The sequence below is a fragment of the Podarcis bocagei genome, assembly GCF_964188305.1.
Source record: "Podarcis bocagei genome assembly, chromosome: 3".
NCBI classification, from domain to species: Eukaryota; Metazoa; Chordata; class Lepidosauria; order Squamata; family Lacertidae; genus Podarcis; species Podarcis bocagei.
This window is the reverse complement of record NC_138127.1, coordinates 92411592-92434731: the sequence shown is the minus strand read 5'-3', so window position 1 is coordinate 92434731 and position 23140 is coordinate 92411592. Positions and strand designations below refer to the sequence as shown.

General features: G+C 44.8%; 1 protein-coding gene across 1 annotated transcript; it reads left to right on the top strand.

Moving 5' to 3' along the window:
• Positions 1 to 220: 220 nt before the first annotated feature.
• On the top strand, positions 221 to 21012 carry POLR1B (RNA polymerase I subunit B). Its single transcript, XM_081188437.1, has 15 exons — positions 221 to 438; positions 1885 to 2052; positions 3293 to 3439; positions 4345 to 4477; positions 6366 to 6502; positions 7228 to 7451; positions 8590 to 8761; positions 10290 to 10461; positions 11524 to 11805; positions 13675 to 13808; positions 14126 to 14296; positions 15372 to 15528; positions 16616 to 16812; positions 17415 to 17668; positions 18801 to 21012. The coding sequence occupies exons 1-15, from the start codon at positions 259 to 261 to the stop codon at positions 19678 to 19680; spliced, it is 3408 nt and encodes a 1135-aa protein (XP_081044563.1). The 5' UTR covers positions 221 to 258; the 3' UTR covers positions 19681 to 21012.
• Positions 21013 to 23140: the final 2128 nt, after the last annotated feature.

The window sequence follows — 23140 nt, the reverse complement described above, 5'->3', positions numbered from 1 at the left end:
CGTTGGCCAAAAAAGGGTTCGCGGTGTAGTATAGCTCTACGTTATTTCTATCTCTGCGGACTAAAAACTTTCCGAAGGAAAAGTGGGCGCAATGCGGTCTGGGAGCTGTATGCCTTCCCTTTCAGTGCCGCCGTTACCTAGAACGCCGAGGCGAAGGAGGAAGAACTACAAGTCCCAGCGAGCAGCGGGGACGGAAGTGACGGAACATGAGGCGTCTTTCTGGCGGAGGCGGTGTCCTGCGGCTGCCCAGGGAGAAGCATGGGCGACAGCGCGTGCAAGTGGCGGGCTTTGCCCAGCGATCCCAGCCTCAGGAACCTCACGGCGCCGGGCTACGGGCAGCCCAAGGAGCGCCAGACGCCGGCCCTGCAGGACGTGGCGCGGGCGCACACCGAGTCCTTCAACTACGCCGTGGGAGAAGGGCTGCTGCGGGCCGTGCAGGTGGAGCCGGAGGGGCCGGAGGAGGGGAGGGAGCCGGGGGGGGTCAGGGAAAAGAAGCGGTGTAATATTACTACTAGTAGTACTATCAGTAGTAAAGTAGTAGTAGACCAGGAAAAGGGGATGTGAGGGAAGTCAGTTGATATTTATTAATAATAATAATAATAATAATAATAATAATAATAATAATAATAATAATAATGCTTTATTGGACTTTCTTAAGTAATGTTTCTGGATGGTTTTATTTGATTGTTTTAAATGTAGGTTGCACACAGCTTAGATTTATTTTATTTAAAATATATATTAATAACAAGAACAACAACAAAACAACATTATTATTATTATTATTATTATTATTATTATTATTATTATTATTATTATTATTATTAGGACAGGAAAAGGGGATGTGAGGGAAGTCAGTTGATATTTAATTATTATTATTAATGGGATTCTGTTAGTATTTGTAATGTAATTTCCTCTGAAATGTCTTTTACAAAGAATAAATGGTACTGGGGAAAGGAGGTGGCAATTGGCAGTTGGCATTTGATTGGTTATTTCATGAGATTTTATGTACCGCCTGATTGTAGAGGGGAAAGAACCTTCAGAGCAGTTTGCAAAGAAGGTAAAACCATTGCTTTAAAAAAGTACGGCCGTTTTAAAATATACAAAAAGGTTAAAACCAGCATAGTGTAGACTAAAGCAAATCAAAACTCCTTCAGGTTTCTAAGGCTTCTAAGGCGCGTCTAAGGGACGCGGGTGGTGCTGTGGGTAAAAGCCTCAGCGCCTAGGGCTTGCTGATCGAAAGGTCGGCGGTTCGAATCCCCGCGGCGGGGTGCGCTCCCGCTGCTCGGTCCCAGCGCCTGCCAACCTAGCAGTTCGAAAGCACCCCTGGGTGCAAGTAGATAAATAGGTACCGCTTACCAGCGGGAAGGTAAACGGCGTTCCGTGTGCTGCGCTGGCTCGCCAGATGCAGCTTTGTCACGCTGGCCACGTGACCCGGAAGTGTCTCCGGACAGCGCTGGCCCACGGCCGATAGAGTGAGATGGGCGCACAAACCCCAGAGTCTGTCAAGACTGGCCCGTTCGGGCAGGGGTACCTTTACCTTTTAAGGCGCGTCTAAGTAAGAATACCTTCAGCAAATACAGGGGGGGAAATACAGTAAAGATGTCTGCAGGGAGCTTCAGTTTGGCATTAGCCGGTATAGAAGTGAGTAATAATATTAATACTTTAAGGGTAGGAGGGATTTGTGGGTTTTAAAAAAACATGTAGTGCCTTTATTGGGACCAACTAAAAAGTCACAAAGAAGTGAGCAGGTAAGGAAAAGAGCTATTTCTCAGAGGTTCTGATCCTAGAGAAATAGTATACAGTCATTATGACCAGCAGTGGATTTGGTGGTGAGCTGTGGATAACCTGTGGGTTTTCCTTTTCTTTCTCTCTCACTTTTTAAAGGCCATCCCACCTTTGGAATTTCTTTTCAAGAATGATCAGATCACTTTGGCCATTGTGGGGGCCACCATCAACCCTCCTATGGTACCAAAAGGAAGTATATGTAACGAGCTAAAAGTTTACCCAGCAGAATGCAGGGGGCGCAAAAGCACCTACCGCGGAAAAATAACCGTAAGTAACAAATGTAAAGGAATGATGTGTAAAGGAATGTGGCAGAATCATGTGAACTTTAGAAATCCAAGGTGTGTAGAAACGTGGCGCTACAATATTTTGGAGATTTATACACTCCCAGCTGGCGTATAAGATGAACTGTTAAGAGAGCATGTGGGTGTTACAACTCCTAATAATTTGTCAGCTACCACTTCCATTAAGAACAGTTTGCAAGCATGGCTCATGTAAGCCAACCCATGGTTTGTTTCAAGCAGAGAGATGGGAAGAGAGCATGCAAGGCTACAAGTTAAGCATTAATATAGTTTGATTGTGATTAGAAAAACAGGCAGTGCTTCATTTGTACTGGATCACACTCTGGTCTTTCAAGAAATCTGATGAATTCACACTTGGCATCTAACTAGACACTGTAGGGAGATGCCATATACCATGGCAGGCTATTGATTCATCTACACCAGAGATAGTCAATGTGATGCCCTCCATATGCAGTTGGACTGCGGTTTCCATCAGCCCCAGCCAAGATGGCCAGTGGTCAAGGATAGTGGGAATTGTAGTCCAACAACATCTGGAAGGGACCATGTAGGTCTACACAAGCTGGCAGCTGCTCTCCAGGGTTTCAGAAAGAAAATTGGCTGCCTCCGAGCATCCAGACCCTATTCAAGGGGTTTCTACTAGTGCACAAAGCCCTATGTTACTTGGGACCCAATATCTTGAAGGAACGTCTTTACCAGTAACTTCTGGCCTGAAATTTGCAATCTAGGGGAGAGGCCCTGCTTGAGGTCCTGCCCATCAGTTGGAGCAGCAAGGAGGATGGGAGCCCGAAAAAGGGCATTCTCAGGGGTTGTGTCCCAGTTAAAGAACTCACCCCTGCACCAAGGAAAATGGGTCATGCAGGTGGGATGTTGAGAATTTTTTTTGCCCAGGCCTTTGTAACGTGGTTCAGGAACACTTGTCTCCTACTGTGGGTGCTCTAATCGCTGTGGATGTTCTAATTGCTTTCATGTAGAGGAGTTTTATTGTTCTCAGCTGCCCTGGGTTCCCTTTGGGGAGAAAGGACATGTTATAAATTTGACCTAATAAGTAAGCACACACTGCTGGCAGTTTTTCTCTAGGCACATTGTTTGCCTAGCAGTAAGATACTTGCAGTGTAGCTCTTTCTTTGAGAGGAGAGCTTTCTACATTTTCAGTGATTTGGATAACATAGATCTATTTTTCTCCAATCGTTATTTCCCCTCCCATATAGGCTGATATCAGCTGGGCAGTGAATGGCATCCCTAAAGGGATTATAAAACAGTCCCTCGGAAATGCTCCGATTATGGTGAAGTCCAAACTTTGCAATCTCCACGGTCTCTCTCCCAAAGAGCTCATCAAACACCATGAGGAGGAAGAGGTATTGCTAGATTTTATTGATTTGCCTTTCTACGTAGGAAGCCACCTTATACCGAGTCATTCCATTGGTCCACCCAGCTCCCTCTTGTCCACCCTGACTATCAACAGCTGTGTGGGGTTTCAGAATGGGAGTCTCTCCCAAACCTACGTGGGGATGCCAGGGATTGACCTTCTGCATGTAGATCAGATGCTTTAACCACTGAGCTACAGCCCCTCCTTTTATATATGAAGCAAAAGAAAGTGAATGTTGCGTTGCTTGGAGTGAGAATCACCACGTCCATTTCAAAAGTCATTTGTACCAAGGTTGTTTCCTCTTCCTCTGGAGAAAAGGATCCATTGACAGGACCTAGGACTCCTGTTATTAATATTAAGCTTTGTACGTGGTTGTAGTTTGCTTTTAAAAATTCAATCATTTTAAAGGTAAAAGTTGATAACTTCCCTAAATGGAATGGAAAATGCAGGCTACAAATACAGTCATACCTTATGTTACGGACGCTTCAGGTTACGTGTTTTCAGGTTCGGACTGCGGGAAACCCGGAAGTACCGGAATGGGTTATTTCTGGGTTTTGCTGCATGTGTAGAAGCGCCAAATCGCACCTGCGGAGACGTGGCGCTTCAGGATGTGAACGTTGTGGACACGCCTCCGTCACGGATTATGTCCGCAACCCGAGGTTCCACTGTACTTTGATGAATAAAGAAAATAAACTAGATTATGTTGAAATTAAATTTCCTCTTACTAAAATTTTGATCGTTCTTTGCAACAAAAACAGTATTAAAAAATGAGTGAGTGTGCCCTCTGCTTCCAGACCTAATAAAATCTGCCTTTGTTGATTAATGCACTGAAGTCTTAATGCACTGAAGTCAATCTTGCAGCTCTGTCAATTGCCTTTTTTCACCTTTTGGCAGGAAATGGGAGGCTATTTCATTGTTAACGGCATAGAAAAGGTGATCAGAATGGTGATTATGCCAAGGCGCAACTTCCCCCTTGCAATGATTAAACCAAAATGGAAATCCAGAGGTCCAGGCTACACACAATATGGTAATGTTCTTCGTAAAATGGCTTTAAAATAATCCTGCATTTAAAAAATAATAATAAAATCACATGATGAACAGCACGTGCTGTTGCTCTTGCTGTTCTTTGGATTTAGCAATTCGTCTACCTTTGATTCTCCCTCCCCTGATGCTGTTAAGTTGCTCTGCCCACTTCCACAGATGCTGGAGTAAAGTATGTAAGGAATGCCAGAGAACCGTGGCAGAGCATGTGCTCTGAATGCAGAGTGGGGGCATTTTGGGCAGCCAGACTGGAAAAGAGGTCTGCCTGCAACCTTGGAGCATGGTCTGAACCCTCCTTACCAGGGTCCCCCAGACAGGTTAGAGTGGATCACAGCCACCTTTTTTTAAAAAAATAAATGTTTATTAGAAATTTTCCATTTTAAAAAACCAAAAAGAGAAAACAAAAAGAAAAATTAAAAACATATACAATTTGCAATCCTTATTTTCTATAACATCTTTCCCTGACTTCCCCGCACCTCCCCTTCTTATATTCCCATTCGAATTGTAAATTCAACAAGTTCTTATCCCCAGTTTTTAACCTTTTTATACTTAATTCATTTTAAAAAACCAATTTTACCTTATAAACCTCAAGATTTATACCTCAGTACTCATTCTTAAATCCTTTTTTCTAAAGTCGACCCAAATTCCTTTCCACGAATTACCCACTTTTCATACTGATATCAAAACAGAATAAAAGAAAAGGGCATATTATATTTATACACCCTTTGGATCCCCAAACCCCACCCCGTCCCCTTTCCCGGTTTCAATCCCCAACAAATGTCCATCAGTCTAGAGTGGATCACAGCCACCTTTCCTGCACCTGACTCCATATGCCACCAGGCACAGGGAAGTTCAGGTCGAGAAAGGTCAGAAAAGAATTGAAGCCACAGCTGTAAGGGAAGAGTTGGGTGCGCTTCAAGCAGCCGTGCCTTGACATTTCATAGAATTGTAGAGTTGGAAGGGACCCTGAGGGTCATCCAGTCCAACCCTCTGCAATTCAAAGCTTGAAGGACCATAGCTGAATAGTAGAGCCTCTTCTTCACATGCATAAGGTCCCAGATTCAGTCTCTGGCATCTCCTGGTAGGGCTTGCTGTCTGAATCCTGGAGATCCACTGTCAGTCAGCATAGACAATACAGAGCCAGATGGACCAATGGTCTGTCTCATTATAAGGCAGATTGCTATGTCCCATCAATCACCTGCTGTCTCCTGGCCAAATCAGACTCCCTGCTCTTGTCTTAGAGAGCCTTCCAACCAAAATAAGCTATGCTAGATTTCATTTTCATTTATTATATTTCTATGCTGCTTTTCACTCAACATGAGTCACAAAGCGGCTTACATAACAATAAATAATAACATAAATTGCAACATAAATCATATAAAATAATTAACAAATCGTAAGGAAAACAATTACAAATCATCAGGAAAACCACCACCTTCTATAAAGCACTATTAACAAAGCAACTTTAAAAAATAGGCCAAACAACACGACCACAAGAAAAATTGTACGGTATTATAAAATTCACAGAGCATTAACAGCACTCATAATCCACAAAACAATATTAACAACATTAACAAGCTAACCACCAAAAGCACTAAGCACTGCTAAATTCTACTAGGCTTGATGGAATTAGTAGTTTGACTGTATAATGTTAGTACAGAGGTGCAAATGAATGTCCTGTCTTTGGTGATTGCTAGGGTTGAATATTAGGTAAACTGCATTATTTCCTCTTTTGCTTATAACAGTAATCATGCTGGTATTTTTAGATGACAAAATGACACAATAACTCTTAGAAGTTTATTTGTTTATTAATTGGTATATAAATCTTGCTTAAGTAATTGATGCTACGATTTGCTTCCTTTGGATGGCGCTAGGTGTCTCAATTCACTGCGTTAGAGATGAACACACAGCAGTTAACATGACCCTTCACTACCTTGAAAATGGCACAGTGATGCTGAACTTCATTCATCAAAAAGAGCTGTTCTTTCTTCCACTCGGATTTGTACTGAAGGTACTGCAGCTGTGCTCTGTCCGTAAGATCCCTGTTACATTTTACACACTACTTTCCCAAGAACCATGAGACATACAATTGCAAATAAGTCATTTAAAGTTAATAGCTCACCTGCATTCAAACACTAGTGTAAGCCATTTGTGGTATGTCAATAGCCTGAAAGGAGAGTGAAGACACTCTTCCAGTTTACAGAGTCATTCTGTGCTTGCATGCCTACCGTCCATTTCTACTCAAGGCAGGTTGAGGTAGACAAGTGGCTATTTACAAGCCTGTCACTAGCTTAGATTAAATGTAACAGTCAAGCCATGATTTTCATGAATGGGCTTTAAACTTGAAAACTCCTCCCTTCTTTCCTAAATATTTTGCTGTGATGTCCAAATTGAGCAAAATCTGAGCTTCCAATTCCAGCTTGGAGGCAAACCTTTTGCCCTGTATGAACATGGCAAACAATGGATTGTTTAAACCAAATAGAGAATATAGCTATAGATATATATAGTATGGTTCACCTCATTCCTCCCTGTCCCCACATTCCAGGGACATGTTGGGAAAATGGGAAAACATAAGAAGAGAAAGGCTGCCTGCCCCAGTATACATGGTAGCAGGCGATATACAGAATTGCAGTCTTTGAAAATCATGATGCTTTTAGTGATACCTGCCTAGTATGTTCTCCCCCCCCCCCCACCTCCCAAACTAATTTCTTCAAACCTTTTCTTTCTCTGCTGCAGGCATTAGTTAGTTTCTCAGATTTCCAGATTTTTCAGGAGTTGATTAAAGGAAAAGAAGAGGATACTTTCTATAAGAACTGTATGTCTCAGATGCTGCGGCTGGTAGCAGAGGATGGCTGCATGACGCAAAAACAAGTCCTCATCTTCCTGGGGCAGCGCTTCAGAGTGAAATTCAGCCTTCCTGACTGGCACAGCAGTGAACAAGTTGGAGAGTTCCTTCTTAAGTATGTCTTTAGGCACACATAACTTAAGACACGGGTGGCACTGTGGTCTAAACCACAGAGCCTAGGGCTTGCCGATCAGAAGGTCGGCGGTTCGAATCCCCGCAACGGGGTGAGCTCCTTTGCTCAGTCCCAGCTCCTACCAACCTAGCAGTTCAAAAGCACGTCAAAGTGCAAGTAGATAAATAGGAACCGCTCCGGCAGGAAGGTAAATGGCGTTTCTGTGCGCTGCTCTGGTTCGCCAGAAGCGGCTTAGTCATGCTGGCCGCATGACCTGGAAGCTGTACGCCGGCTCCCTCAGCCAGTAAAGCAAGATGAGCGCCACAACCCCAGAGTCGTCCCCGACTGGACCTAACGGTCAGGGGTCCCTTTACCTTTCCCTATAACTTAAGTTTTATCTTCCTTTTGAAATGCAAAACCAGTCTTTGACTGGTTTCAAATCAGACATTAGTGCAGGGGTCCCCAACCTGGAGGCCCGTTCAGAAATATTAAAGGTTGAATCCAACAAGATACTGCATCAGTGGAATAACTTCCTCAAGGGCAGTGCCTCCAGATCTGTTCCTGAGGGCTGGGAGAAGCCCCAAATTTGGAGGATGAGAGGGAGGGCAAGTTCTGTTCCCCTTGTGCAATAGGATGCAGCCTTGTGCAGTTATTCGAATCTAATGTTCAGTAGGTGTGCAGTCTGCGTACACAATAGTTGTACAACCCCAGAGTGTACACTCTTTCACACAAACACTTCTATGTGTATAGAAGCAGCTTGTACCTGCCCTCAGTGCAATGTGCGAACAAGCCTTGAATGTTTCTTGGGGATTGGAAATCTTAGTTTCACGAAGAAAACCAATGTGAAATTTTATTTTTTGTTACAATTCATTGCATGAATAATAATTGCCAAAAAAAAGCTATTCTCTCCCACCCCAACAGAAGACTAATTTTCTTCCAGTGAAATGGGCCCTTTACCAAACCTGAGGTAAGGTCACCACAACCATGAAATCCTAGGCTGCTATTTATTTGTATGGTTGAAAGTACCAAAGGCAAGTTGCAAAGATAGCATTGGGCTAAAATCGCTGCCATGTTTAAGTTTTGGAGTGATGCTCAGCTAAAAAAGAAATGGTTATCACAAAACTTTGTGTTGCTCCCACAGCCAGTGCATCTGCATACACCTGAATAACAAAGCTGAGAAGTTCTACCTGCTTTGCTTCATGACTCGAAAACTGTTTACTTTAGCCAAAGAAGGCTGCATGGAGGAAAATCCTGACAGTTTAATGAATCAAGAGGTGCTCACCTCGGGACAACTTTACCTCATGTTTTTAAAGGTACTACCCTGAGAGTTATTCTCCATTCCCCTATAGATAGCCAGAAACATGCTCTTTAATAGTTGCCAGAAATCTGGGTATTTTTTGGCTGTGTGCCATGAGACACAGGCAACAGCTTTCCAGGTCACATCAAGCATCTTGTGGTTCCCACAAACTTCATTTATTTTGTGTGTTTTATGTCATTTATAGGCTGTCCCATCACTGAAGTCCTCTGGGCAGCTTATGGGGTTTAAACCAGCAAAATTACAAGCCAGTGTGGTGCCCTCAAGATTATGTGGACTACAACTTCCATCAGCGCCAGCCAGCCTGGCCAATAGCCTGGAATGATGGAAGATGTAGTCTACAACACCGGAAGGGTGCCATGTTGACAACTCCTGGTATAGCCCATCAAGTAATTTCAAAGGCCTGGGGAAAAATAAAAAGGTTTTTGCATGGCATCAGAAAGAGATTAAAGTAAGTGCCAAGCAGGTTTCATTGAGGAGGTAATTCTAATATTAAGGAGCCACTGCTGAAAATAGCAGAATAGGAAATTGCTGTCCCTGGATAAAATAATCCCAAGTAAAAGCTGTTCTTCTTATATATGGAGTTATTTGTGCCAGGAAGTTTTGTGTTTGGTGGGAGAGCTGAGGTTCTGGTTCTTTTGTGATGAAGCTGGAGAAGGAAAATTATTCTCCAGTTGCCGTGCCTCTCATAGATTTCTCACAGCTGTGTAGTATCCCTCTTACAGGTCAAATTTGAGCTCAGATGCAGGAATGCGTATTGCATAGCTGAAAGTACTTCAGTGGAAATGTCAGCAGTATCCCAATGAGCTAGGTTAAGCAGTAACATGGAGCTATGGTTTGGCGCCACATGAATAAGTTTCTAAGGGCTCTCAGACCTGTGTGTAATACAACTCCAGCTAAACTATAGTTTTCCATTGTTGTAACCCTGGCTTGGTCTTGCCCTGCAAACCGAGATCCCCTCAGTTCTCTATTGCAAGGACTGCAAGTGACCAGTCATCTTTGCAGGTTCAGTTAAAGTGACAAACTTCTGCCATGAGCCAAGGAGGGGGTTGCAGAACACAAGGTCATATGAAAGCGTGTTCACGTCGCAACAGATTGTGCTTTGGTTGATAACTGCCTCTCAACCTAGTCAGTGGGGCTAAATTGCTGTCGGCTGCAGCTTTGATTGATTTCCCTGCTTATTAAGCTGGGTATCTCTACTCACCTCTGGTGGCTGTATATTTGGCCAGAGCATTGAAATCTGTACTGGTAGTTGATTCTGTGTGACACATTTTGCAATGTTGAAGTTCCAAAGCAGATGTACATAATAGGATGTATTATGTTGTGATGTAATAGGTTGTGATGAATCAGGAGGCAATTTGAGAGAGGCCTAGTTCCAACGGCAACTTTCCCCTCTGCTCTTGTGTTGGGACAGGAACGTTCCTTGCTACCCATATACTAGTTTGTCACGTGGCCAGTTTGTATAGAAGTGCATTGTGTTAGTTCTTGAAGTTTTTCCTCTTTGTTCCTCTTATTCTATATCGTAGGAGAAGATGGAAACTTGGTTGCAGTCTGTGAAAATAGCCTTGGACAAGAAAGCTCAGAAGTCAGCTATGACAATTAATGCAGAAAACATGATGAAGATTCTTGGCATGGGGACAGATATTACAAGGATGCTTGAGTATCTCCTTGCTACTGGCAACCTGCGCTCTAAGACAGGTAAAAATGTCGAAGACCTGCAGCACAATTTTGCAGCTGTAGTCTGAAGCACGTGGATGGCACCAGCTTGTGAAAGGCTGCTGTAGACATTTTGGGCATATCACAAGCGAGGGGCTTGTTTGCATGTGAGAATTTGCAAACGCACAACAAAGTGGATGCAGTGATTCTAGGATGCAGAGATCAGGTTCCGTGGAGCCTTGCATTTTCGGGTGGTGGTTTAACCCAACACTTTCTTATCTTTACGTTTGTAAAACTGCTACAAGGCATGTTGAAAACTCAGCACCCAAGGAACACATTTCTAGAGGCAACTTCCAGAGCTTTCCCATCCACCCTCCCATTAGCAGCCAAGGCAGAATAGGTTATACAGAGTAAGAGGCATTAATGCTGATCTGACCAATGTACATCATGTAGACAGGACAGGAAACTGTTTCTTCCTTGTCGCATAACTTGGGATTATTTGGGTGCAGAATTTTAACTTTACTTGGTATAGCATTTGCACGCTAAATCCTAATTATAGGATTAGAATGCTCTCTCGTTCTAAAGATGGATCATTTGCATCCCAAACTACACTCCTACCACCAATTAACTCCCCTTTAGATTGCAGTCCAGCCTGTAGGATGCTGCAACCAAAGATCAGGAAAGGTGATGCACACCATATCGTTCCAGAGACCACAGCATAAGTAAGCAAAGGAAGGCGCAGATTACAAGGGAACGTATTGAGGATGATTGGCCAGTCTCTTGGTAATCATTATGCCTTGCATTCCTAGAGCGATTCCTTGCCGCAGGCACAGAAGCTATTACTTGGCCTACACCCCTCTTGAATCCTGACCGCTTGTGTTTACCTCCCCTATTTTTAAAAAATCAGAAGTCCTAATGGATGCTTACACTTTTTTCTGCGATGTTCAGATGTTGATGTAGTTGAATATTTGACGTATATCCCACAACTCGGTGCATGTGGTGGTTGTGTTAAAACTGCTACTGCTACCAAGCAACTGTTCTTGCAAAATAATTCTTGGATCAAAGCTGATTTTTCCCTTCTTCCCATTACTCTCTCTCTTCAAGGTCTGGGCATGCTGCAAAACTCCGGCCTCTGTGTGGTAGCAGACAAGCTGAACTTCATCCGCTACCTCTCCCATTTCCGCTGTGTGCACAGAGGGGCTGATTTTCTCAAGATGAGAACCACCACGGTGCGCAAGCTGCTGCCGGAGTCCTGGGGCTTCCTTTGTCCTGTCCACACGCCCGATGGAGAACCGTGCGGTCTGATGAATCACATGACAGCTCCATGTGAAATAGTAACGCAGCCATCGTATACATTCTCCCTGCCGTCCTTGCTTTGCTCTTTGGGTAAGAATGGATCTATTTGATCTATAAGAAATGCTTTCAGGGGAAAAGCAAGTCTCAGGTCGGTAGGGTTGGCCGTTCACTGAGCTGTAATTAATATGCCCACAGAGATAATTGCAAAGTAGTTGTTTAGTTGAATATTTGACGTACATCCCACAACTCGGTGGTTGTGATAAAACTGCTACTGCTACCAAGCAACTGTTCTTGCAAAGTAATTAATATGCCCACAGAGATAATTGCAAAGTTGTTGTTTAGTCGTGTCCAACTCTTCGTGACCCCATGGACCAGAGCACGCCAGGCACTCCTGTCTTCCACTGCCTCCCGCAGTTTGGTCAAACTCATGCTGGTAGCTTCGAGTACACTGTCCAACCATCTCGTCCTCTGTCGTCCCCTTCTACTTGTGCCCTCCATCTTTCCCAACATCAGGGTCTTTTCCAGGGAGTCTTCTCTTCTCATGAGGTGGCCAAAGTATTGGAGTCTCAGCTTCAGGATCTGTCCTTCCAGTGAGCACTCAGGGCTGATTTCCTTAAGAATGGATAGGTGTGATCTTCTTGCAGTCCATGGGACTCTCCAGAGTCTCCTCCAGCACCAGAATTCAAAAGATTGCAAAGTAGTGGGTTTCAAATTGGGTTCTGGGGAATCCTGGGATTCCTTGGGAAACATATCTGGGTTTGTCAGTGAGAAGATCATTTATGGCACACACACTTCCTTGAACAGCGCTTTTCTAGATCCTAGACTTCCCTTGCAGGCTGCAGCCACAAGAGTGTCTGGAGTACACCCTCAAGTTGTGCTGGGCAGTGGTGAGGCCCAACAGGCCCAGCCAGTGCCCACTGAGTACTAGCCCCAGAGCCAGCCCCAGAAGCCTCTGTAGTGCATAGGAGGTCTTTTTGGCAGAATGCAGAAGACCCTTAGCAGACAAGCGCATGTGAAGATAGTTGTCAAAAAATTGAAATCATGGAAGCTGAGGGCTGGAGCTCATTGGTAAGCTGCGCGCTTAGCAAGCAGGTGACCCAGTGCTCAATCCCTGGCATTTTCAGTTAAGAGGATCAGACTGCAGGTGCTGGAAAGACTTCTGCATCAGATCTTGAATAGCTGCTGCCAGGGAGACCATACTAAGCTAGATGTGCCACAGTGGACTGAGTCAGTACAAGGCAAGATCATAACTTGAACCACTGTGGTGTGGTGTAGTGGTTAAGAGCGGTGGACTCGTAATCTGGTGAACTGGGTTCGTGTCTTTGCTCCTCCACATGCAGCTGCTGGGTGACTTTGAGCTAGTCACACTTCTCTGAAGTCTCTCAGCCCCACTCACCTCAGAGTGTTTGTTGTGGGGGAGGAAGGGAAAGGAGAATGTTAGCCGCTTTGAGACTCCTTAGGGTAGTGATAAAGTGAGATATCAAATCCAAACTCTTCTTCTTGCTGGGTATGTTCAGGCCTGGCCTTTCCCCCCTTGAAATACTATACCTGATTAGTCATTTTCAACAATAAGCTCTTGGGCTGCATTACTGGTATATATTTCTGCATCATAGTTTTAGAATGCAAATAAAGACAGTCTCGCTTCCTGTGTTCTTGGCTGAACCAGGGACCTGAAGCCATCACTTCCCTGCTTCAAATAAAACACTGTTTAGTCAATGCCCCTCCCTGTTTTCAAAATGAGCCACAAATCCTTCCTAGCATGTCAGTTAACAAAACAAAACCTAGCGAAATTACAGGTTTGTACGTTTCAAGCCACCTAGAGAGGCTCGTCAGTTGCAACGAAGCTTTGCTGCAAATTTTTTGTAGGCGCTAGTAAAATGTTACACCTGTTCACCTTCTGAAGGCTGCTTGCAGTCGGTAGCGTTGATGCATCACATATTGCTGTGCAACTTTCTGTAGGTGTCACTCCAGTTGATGCTGTGCCAAGCCAGCCCTACTCTGAATGTTACCCAGTTTCACTAGACGGCTCCCCAGTGGGCTGGATAGAGAAGGATCAGGCTCCTGGTCTTGTGGAGACACTCAGGCACTTCAAGGTTAGTTTTGTTTGTGCTGCAATGTACACCTCTACTGGTTTTGAAAGTCTGCAGGCACTTGGACATCTTGCAGCATTTTGATGGTCCAGCTGCCTGTAGCTATGTTTATCCTACAGAATTAAAAGGGTGAAGAGATAAAGATGAATTATCATTGTATAAATACCTGGCCCCACCCTTGCTGACAGTGGGAGGAGTTGCTCCATTTGAATATTTTGTTTTTCACTTTGCCTCTGTGGATCGGGAGAGACATTTCTGCATCGCTCTCTTGCTTTAGTTGAAGGATGTAAAATGGATGCTTCTTTGATTTATGCCACTAGGCAATGCAAGAAAAGAAGATTCCCGTTTGGACAGAGGTGGTCCTTATCCCCATGACAGGAAAGCCCAGCCTTTACCCAGGACTCTTCATTTTCACCACCCCTTGTAGGATGATGCGTCCCGTGCAAAATTTGGCCCTGGGAAAAGAAGAGTTAATTGGCACAATGGAGCAGGTACATGTTGATTATGCAGCAGTGATCTTGGGAATCCTTTTAGTGTATTTGAACAATAGTATGCAGGTGGCGCTGTGGGTTAAACCACAGAGCCTAGGACTTGCCGATCAGAAGGTTGGCGATTCGAATCCCCGCGACAGGGTGAGCTCCCATTGCTCGGTCCCTGCTCCTGCCCACCTAGCAGTTCGAATGCACGTCAAAGTGCAAGTGGATAAATAGGTACCGCTCTGGCGGGAAGGTAAACGGCATTTTCATGCGCTGCTCTGGTTCGCCAAAAGCGGCTTAGTCATGCTGGCCACATGACCCGGAAGCGAGATGAGCACCGCAACCCCAGAGTCGTCCGCGACTGGACCTAATGGTCATGGGTCCCTTTACCTTTATCCTAACTGGGTGGTTGAATCCCTTCTGCTGCTGTTACTTTGAGTAGAATTGGAAGGGAAATGGGAGGTCATTGGATTCATATCGGGGAAGGGCAGTAGCTCAGAGGTAAACATGGCCTTTGCATGCAGAAGGTCCCAGATTCAATCGTCTTCCTATGTTTCTATAGTCTTGCACTTTTCTGTGCAATTTTGGATTGTGCAGCTACTTAAAAATATTAACAAGTCGTCGATACGAAGAGCCATTGCTAACAAGTTAGTCCAGTGGGTATTGCCTGTGCATCTGTGACCATTTACTGTGCATCTTTCTCTTTCTAATTCTGCAACCACAATTGTCGGCGTCGTTGGTGTTGCTGAGCATGTTTTAATGCCACTATTGTATGTGACAAGTCACCTTATCTCATGAAATGCTCTTTCCAGCAGGAACAGGTTTTAAGGAGATGAGCTACCATTACCACAACTGTTAAAATCTGGTGCAGATTGTGCCAAAAGGCGCTCTTTTGATTTTGTGTGTGTTGACTTAATAATACGGCATTGAAGAATTGTGGCTTCCGTTGGTGTAGAAGTCTTTTCCAAGAGCTTTGCTTGTGTTTAATGTGCTTGGTGACCACTCATAGAAGTTGAAAATAGATCAGCTTGCTCTGTTCTGCCAAAGAGAGCTTCTGCAAAGGGTTTAAACTGGCTTTCCCTTACCCCAGGTCTTCATGAACATTGCTGTGTCTGAGGATGAAATTCAACCGGGACTGACCACACACCAGGAGCTCTTTCCCCATAGCATATTAAGTGTGGTGGCAAGTTTCATTCCCTTCTCGGATCACAACCAGAGTCCAAGAAATATGTACCAGTGTCAGATGGGCAAGTAATCCTTAGTTGGTTTTTTTACCCTGGCCTTGGACAGTTCTAGTTGCATTTTTCCGACCCACCCTTTTCTTCTGATGTAAATCATGTTAAATGCTTTTTAATCGTGTACAGTGGTACCTTGGTTTTCGAACGTTTCAGTTTTTGGAAGCCGGATGTGCCACACGGCTTCCATATTGAGTTTTCCGGACGTGAATGCTTCCAGAAATGCATGCTTCGGTTTTCCGGATGTTTTGGAAGTCGAACGGTCTTCCGAAACAGATTACGTTCGAAAACCGAGGTACCACTGTATTATATTTTATGGTGAAGCGCAGATAATAACTCCTATAAAACAAAATAACAAAAATGCTCATAGGAAACTCCTTCTCCAAGTATGGATTCTTATGTAGCCAATTGGCTCCCATCCACACATCAAACTATCAGTTGAGGGAATGCCAAAGTTTGCAAAAAACAACAACCAAAAACCATAGTTTTTTCGGGGGGCGGAGAGTTGGGTGGGAGACCCAAACAGTGCAGTGAGAACAATGTGGTCATGGGGCACACAACACTGATAGTTAATGAGGGGTAGCTAAAGAACCAGGTTGTGGAGGGAATTAAACAGATTATACTGGGGGGGGGGGCAGGTTTGCTGTGCATGTTGGGGCTGATGGGAATTGTTGAAAGACAACAGAAAAAAGGGAGGGGGCTCTCCAGAACTAAAAACTTTTAAGTAGAACAAAAGATGGAGACTTGAGGATGCTGGAAACTTTAGATTGCACATAGAGCAGCCCCACATAAGGATTTGAAAGGGAAACAAATGGAAGTGAATGCCTTAAGTGCTGTATTATTTTTATACTTAGGAAATACAGGGAGATGCCTTACAGGAGGTCAGGCTAGTTCGTCATCTAGCCCAGTATTGTCTGCTCTGACTGGCAGTGGCTCTCCAGGGTCTCGGGCACAAGTAATTCCCATCTCCTGCCAGGGAACCGGCCTCTGACCTGCATGCGAAACCTGCCTTCTTCCTTTGAGCTCTGGTCTTTCCCTGTGGAAGACATGAGTTTATTTCATCTGATGTCTACTGTGTCTGTGTATTTTGTCCTTCCAGGCAAGCAGACGATGGGTTTCCCACTTCTGACCTTCCCATACCGCTCAGACGATAAGCTCTACCGACTTCAGACCCCTCAAAGCCCACTGGTGCGGCCAGCTATGTATGACCATTATGACATGGACTCCTACCCAGTCGGTACAAATGCAGTTGTTGCCGTGATCTCCTATACTGGCTACGACATGGAAGATGCAATGGTGAGTCCTCGGTTTTAAAAAAGCAAAAAGGAAATTTACGTTCAAATTAACGCTGTTCTCCCTTCCTAATCCCGTCACCTTAGGGTGAAAATGAAGGGAAATGTGGAGTCTGTAACCTGAAGCATCTGTAACCCGAGGTACCACTGTACTAGGAACTGAGGGAGGAGAGCCCATCCTGACCCATAATTTGGAGGGAAGCTTCTCTGGCTATTTTAACAATTTGAATCCACCTTTAGATTTTAACCTTAGCTGGATCTTAGAATTGAAAGGGACTCAGGTATATGCAGCCTAATCTCCCACCCCAAACTCATAACATCATCATTATTACTTAGCTTGAACTGATTTCTAGTTTGCCTTTTAGAGTGTGTACCCCCCCCCCCCCGGGCTAATTACAAACCAATAGGGTGTTAAAATTCAAAGATTAAAATGACGGTTAAAAACAAAGAATGACATTGAAATAGCAGTAGTAGATCAAACAGTTCCTAAATAAAATCGCTAAGAGCATCTGAATTTGGGGATAAAAGGATCTTCAAGTTTCCTTAAAGGCCAGGTTTTTGTTTGACATTGATTTGTGTGGGGGCTTTATTTCATGTTATTTTTAGATCTTGAACAAGGCTTCATGGGAGAGAGGCTTTGGACATGGAAGTATCTACAAAACGCAACGTATTGACCTTGCGGAAAAAGTCAAGAAGGGAGAGGATAATCTGGTATTTGGGATTGGTCAGGATAAGCTGGCAACTTTGCAGAATCTGGATCCTGACGGCTTGCCCCACATCGGAGCCAGACTTCAATACGGGGACCCTTTCTATAGCTACGTGAATCTCAACACGGGGGAAAGCTTTGTGACCTACCACAAGTAAGTTCAAAATGCTGCTATTTAGCTAGTTTTCAACAAGACGGTGTAGATTGTGTGTGTGTGTGTGTGTGTGTGTGTGTGTGTGTGTGTGTGTGTGTGTAAACTGCCTATTGAAACACTAGTGAACCTGTGACTAGGTGTTGCTGGTCTACAAATCCCATCCCATTCGCCATGCTGACAAATTCACGGAGGATAAGGCTACTATCCACAATGGCTATGTTCTCCTTTCACTGTCACAGTGTGCTTCTGAATACCAGTTCCTGGGGTTCCCAAGTGGGGAGACCCCTGTCATACTTAAGTCCTGCTTCCAGGCTTCCCCTGGGCATCTCGTGGGCCAGTGTAAGAACAGGTTGCTGTACTAGATGGGCCATTGGCCTGATCCAGCAAGGTTTTTTGTTTTTGTTTTTTTTTTGTGTGTGTGTATGTGTGTGTGTGTGTGTGTGTATTCTTAGGCTGGTTGGGGTTGATGTAAGGTGGAGCCAAGCAACATCTAGAGGACCATAGGTTCCCCACCCTGCTTTATAGGTTCTCTGTTGAACTCCCTGGGAACCTTCCCACTCCGAAATACTGCTCTGGAAAATGCTTTGGATGGGGGCGGTTCTGTTGCAGTGCATTTGGGCAGCTATGCTCACAGGATAGCCTTGGGTGAGTCACAGGGTCACTCATACCCACAAAACTCGGCCAAACCCATTCGTGGAAATTAATGGATGAAAAAAAATGTAATGCTCTTTACAAGATTGTGAAGCCTTTTACAAGCCTTCTCTGGCTTCCCTTTTAAGATTGCAGCAAAAGGGCCACCTACCTGCCAAATTTGGCCCATGAGACAAGTCCTGATAAGGTTCTCCACCCATCCTTCCCCTCTTCTGATTGCGATGATGGTTATTAATGGTTGCAGTTAGGCAGCAATCCTTGGGACTATTTGCTCTGGGTGTTAAGGTTTGAGTTGAGAGCATTTGCTTCCTTGCCTTCTTTATTTGCAGGAGCTTTCATTTGTTTCCATCTTCATTTAATCTGTATTTGTATTGGGTGAATACTTCACACGTTCCCTTCCGCCATCACCACCAAATAAATTGGAATCAGCTTTCCTGCAGAATCTGTTGGCGATTCAAACCTTTCTTTCCTTTTTCTCCAGGAACAAGGAAATCTGTATTGTGGATAACATCAAAGTATGCAGCAACGACACAGGGACTGGGAAGTTCAGGTGTGTGTGCATCACCCTGAGGGTCCCCCGGAACCCAACGATCGGGGACAAATTTGCCAGCCGGCACGGACAGAAAGGCATCTTGAGCAGACTGTGGCCGGCTGAGGACATGCCCTTCACCGAAAGTGGAATGGTGCCGGATATCCTCTTCAACCCTCACGGCTTCCCGTCCCGAATGACCATTGGCATGTTAATTGAGAGCATGGCGGGCAAATCCGCCGCTCTGCACGGGCTCTGTCACAACGCCACGCCCTTCACGTTTTCTGAGGAGAACTCTGCTCTGGAATACTTTGGCAAGATGCTGAAGGCCGCCGGCTACAACTTCTATGGGACGGAGCGAATGTACAGCGGCGTCTCGGGAGTGGAGCTGGAAGCGGACATCTTCATCGGCGTGGTGTACTACCAGCGCCTCAGGCACATGGTCTCCGACAAGTTCCAGGTGAGGACTACCGGGGCCAGAGATAAAGTCACCAACCAGCCCATCGGAGGGCGGAACGTTCAGGGCGGCATCCGTTTTGGAGAGATGGAACGGGACGCTCTGCTGGCTCACGGGGCCTCCTTCTTGCTGCACGACCGCCTTTTCCACTGCTCCGATCGCTCGGTGACCCACGTGTGCATCGAGTGCGGGAGCCTGCTTTCTCCCCTCTTGAAGCCTCCGCCCGACTGGTCCACCACACGCATCAGGCAACACGTCTGCACCACCTGCGGCCGGAGCGACACCATTGAAACGATTGCCGTCCCGTATGTCTTCCGCGTCTTCGTAGCGGAATTGGCTTCCATTAATGTAAAAGTGAAACTCAGTGTGAGTTAGGGCGGTGCGAACTGTCCCGACCTGAACACTGGGAGAGAATTGAAAGTACGTTTTCCCCGTGGAACCATCTTTAAAAGGGCTGCTAAGTTATTACAAGCTGTCAGATTAGTCTCCTATATATTTAAAAGTGAGGTGGAACTCTGCTTAATGCTTATTTACAAAGAAATTGGGACTCCCAGGGCAAACAAGATAATTAATAAACTAACTAGAATAATTATTGGGGCTTTCAGTAAATTATTGAAAGCTGGCTGTTTTAAGAAGACGTGTGTGCTCTGCAGTTAGGACAGGTGAGGAACCTATGGGCCCTTCCATGTTGCTGAACTACAACTCCCATCATTCCCATGCTGGCTGAGACTGATGAGACTTGATAGCCCAACAACATCTGAGGGACCACGGGCTCACCACCTCTGCAGGTCCCATGAGAGAAACACATTTCCAATTTCCTCCCAGAGCTAGGAGGTCCAGATGACTTATTTTTTCATGCTGTGGATTTTCAACTGTGATGACAAATGCTGACAACAGAGATACCAAAGAGGCTTAGAAATTTTTAAAGCTGACCAGACAACCAGAAATATTTGCAGTAGAAAAAGAGACATGTGCCTTTACACCTCCATATACTGTCCCAATATTAGAAACTTGCTTACATTACTTGAATGGAAAATGGCTGCAAAAGTCCTTGGACAGCCCTGAAGCGGTCACTAAAATCGCCATAAAAGCAAAAGTTGCAGATTTGAAAAGGAAGGAAAGTTATAGTGGACAGAAACAGACTTCTTGCTGATGTTTTCATCCCATGATGGGTACCAACAAAAAGTTATTAGGATGCTTTCTCCTTGCATTCTGAAGGGCAGTGGCCAAGCTATTTGCTCCATTGTTATTTTACACCCACCATGCCATTTCTGAGTTGCATACTAGTGTCCAGGAGGACAGATCCACATCCCTACCCCCTCAGATCCTGAACACCCTGAAACTTGGACGTTTTGGTTCCTGAATGCCACAAACCTGGAAGTGATTGTTCCGGTTTGCAAAAGTTCTTTTGGAACCTGAACGTGCGACGGGGCTTCCGCGGCTTCTGATTGGCTGCAAAAGCTTCCCGCAGCCAATCAGAAACTGCACTTTGGTTTCCGGACGTTTTGGAAGTCGAATGGACTTACGGAACAGATTCCATTCGACTTCCAAGGTATGACACTATTTATTTCCTCAAAGTAGGTATCGGTTCAAGGATGTTGCTGTTCCATTTTCACCTGCGGTTGCTCACCACATTTCCATTAAAAGATGTTTTACAATTGGTATTGCTTTTGTCTTTTAAATGACCTTTTCAGTTTAATAGGATCCAACTCATATTACTTACTGCTTTAAAAAAAATGGTTTATGAAATGTTGCCATGTTTTGACCATGGATCCATTGTTTGCATTCTGTGAAAAAACTACTTTTAAAAAAAAAATCTTATGCAAATACTGCTCCTGAGTTTTCCCCTCTGTTGATATTTTAGTTTTGTTATGATTTATAGGAAAGTAAACCTAAACTATTGACAGTCCTTATTGATATTCATTATATTTAACACACATAGTACAGTGCTCAGAAACACTGTATTTAGATGCAAAAAGCAGAAATCCATTGATGGGTTTCAAATGTTCTGTTGACAGGCTAATACTGGCCAATTCATATTACATATGACAGTTGACAGGGGCTGGGATCAAAACATGGAAGAATCCTTAACAATCTGAATTTTTGATAACGCTCCAAATCTATCTATCTGCTTTGGGCATTTGGAGAAGAATTAAAATTGGGGTAGCCTTGCAAGCAGATTTGGGGGCTTGGGCTAAGTTCCTGGGTTGAAATGAGAGTTTGCAATTTCAGGGCTTCAAAACTTTTACTCCCTGTGTATCTCACTTTCATTTCTGAAATAAAGCAGAGACACTATTCTGCACCCAGGAAGCAGCAAATGCCTCTTCTGCCAGACACCATCCATGCAGCATGGTCCCTTAACTCCTCATCAAACGACAGAGGAGAGCCCCAAGGTTCCTTTCGCCTCTGAAGACCAAGCCATGACTGCCTGGTAAAATACTGAAATGGATGCAGCTCTCTCCCTAATAGGAAATCAGGGTGGGGAGTTGCTTGCTTCAGTCTGGTAGACTGGATAAGCACAATCGAGACTCACTCACATTGGGGTTTTTTCTTTCTTTCCTTCCTGTTCCTGAACCTTTGCATATTGTCCCTACATACACGCTTCCTTCTTCTAAATTGCTAATATTGCTAATATTCCATCAGTAGCTATCATATCATCATATTGTCTTCAATATGATGATACAGGCACATCTTTCAAGCTTTCTCTTAAGGAATGGATCAGCAAGAACTGACGACTTCAACTGCACTTAAAAAAAAAAAAAAGTTTCCCAGCATTCTTTCACAATTATGGCCAAGACCAACAACTCAGGATGGGGCTTTGCAGCTAGGAACAGACAGGAATCTTGGTGCAACCTCTATCACCGAGGTCTTCAACAGAGTCACCTCATTGCTCAAATCCACCAGCTGCTGTACGCTCAGCATTGTGGGCCCAATCCTCTGGTACTCTCTTTCAGGTGATATTCTACTGTATTGAATTTCCAGCATCCAGTGAAAACCTTTTTCATTGCAGCAAGCATTGTAAGTTTTATGATTTAGTTTCTTATTACAGTAGTTTTAACTGATTTTATTGCAACTTTTTAAACTCTACTGCACACCACTTGGAGACGATGGTGTTAAAAGGGCATACAAATTGATGGAATACAACGATAGGATTTTAAGGTACACCCCCCCCCCTAAATCATTCAGTCCAACCTTCTGCAATGCAGGAATCTCAGCTAAATATCACAGCGGTGTCCCGAGTGCATGCCTTCCCCCCACACGGAGGTAATGGTAAAGGGTAAAGGGACCCCTAACCATTAGGTCCAGTTGTGACCGACTCTGGGGTTGCGGCGCTTGTCTCGCTTTATTGGCCGAGGGAGCCGGCGTACAGCTTCCGGGTCATGTGGCCAGCATGACTAAGCCGCTTCTGGCGAACCAGAGCAGCGCACAGAAACGCTGTTTACCTTCCCGCCAGAGCGGTACCTATTTATCTACTTGCACTTTGCGGTGCTTTCGAACTGCTAGGTTGGCAGGAGCTGGGACAGAGCAATGGGAGCTCATCCCGTCGCGGGGATTCGAACCGCCGACTTTCTGATTGGCAAGTCCTAGGCTCTCTGGTTTAACCCACAGCGCCACCCGCGTCCCTCCACATGGAGTTACTTTTCCCATAAAGACAAGTCCCACACTTGGGGAAACACGTGTTTTAAGAGCAAGGACAAAATTTGCCCTCTAACCACGACACTGGGTGGCTGGAGCCATACTGGCAAGGATCCTGCAAAAGAGATGCACAGCTCTGCTTGCATGCCCATGCCTGAGTCTCATATACACCCCAAAACCGCTGCCTCTTTGCACCCAT

What these genes read in the sequence shown, in the direction of transcription:
- POLR1B (XM_081188437.1), top strand. Translation starts at nt 259, where the DNA reads ATGGGCGACAGCGCGTGCAAGTGGCGGGCTTTGCCCAGCGATCCCAGC. An exon ending in CCTACCGCGGAAAAATAACC is followed by an intron (nt 2,053 to 3,292) that starts GTAAGTAACAAA and finishes CCTCCCATATAG; the next exon opens with GCTGATATCAGCTGGGCAGT. An exon ending in TCCAGGCTACACACAATATG is followed by an intron (nt 4,478 to 6,365) that starts GTAATGTTCTTC and finishes GGATGGCGCTAG; the next exon opens with GTGTCTCAATTCACTGCGTT.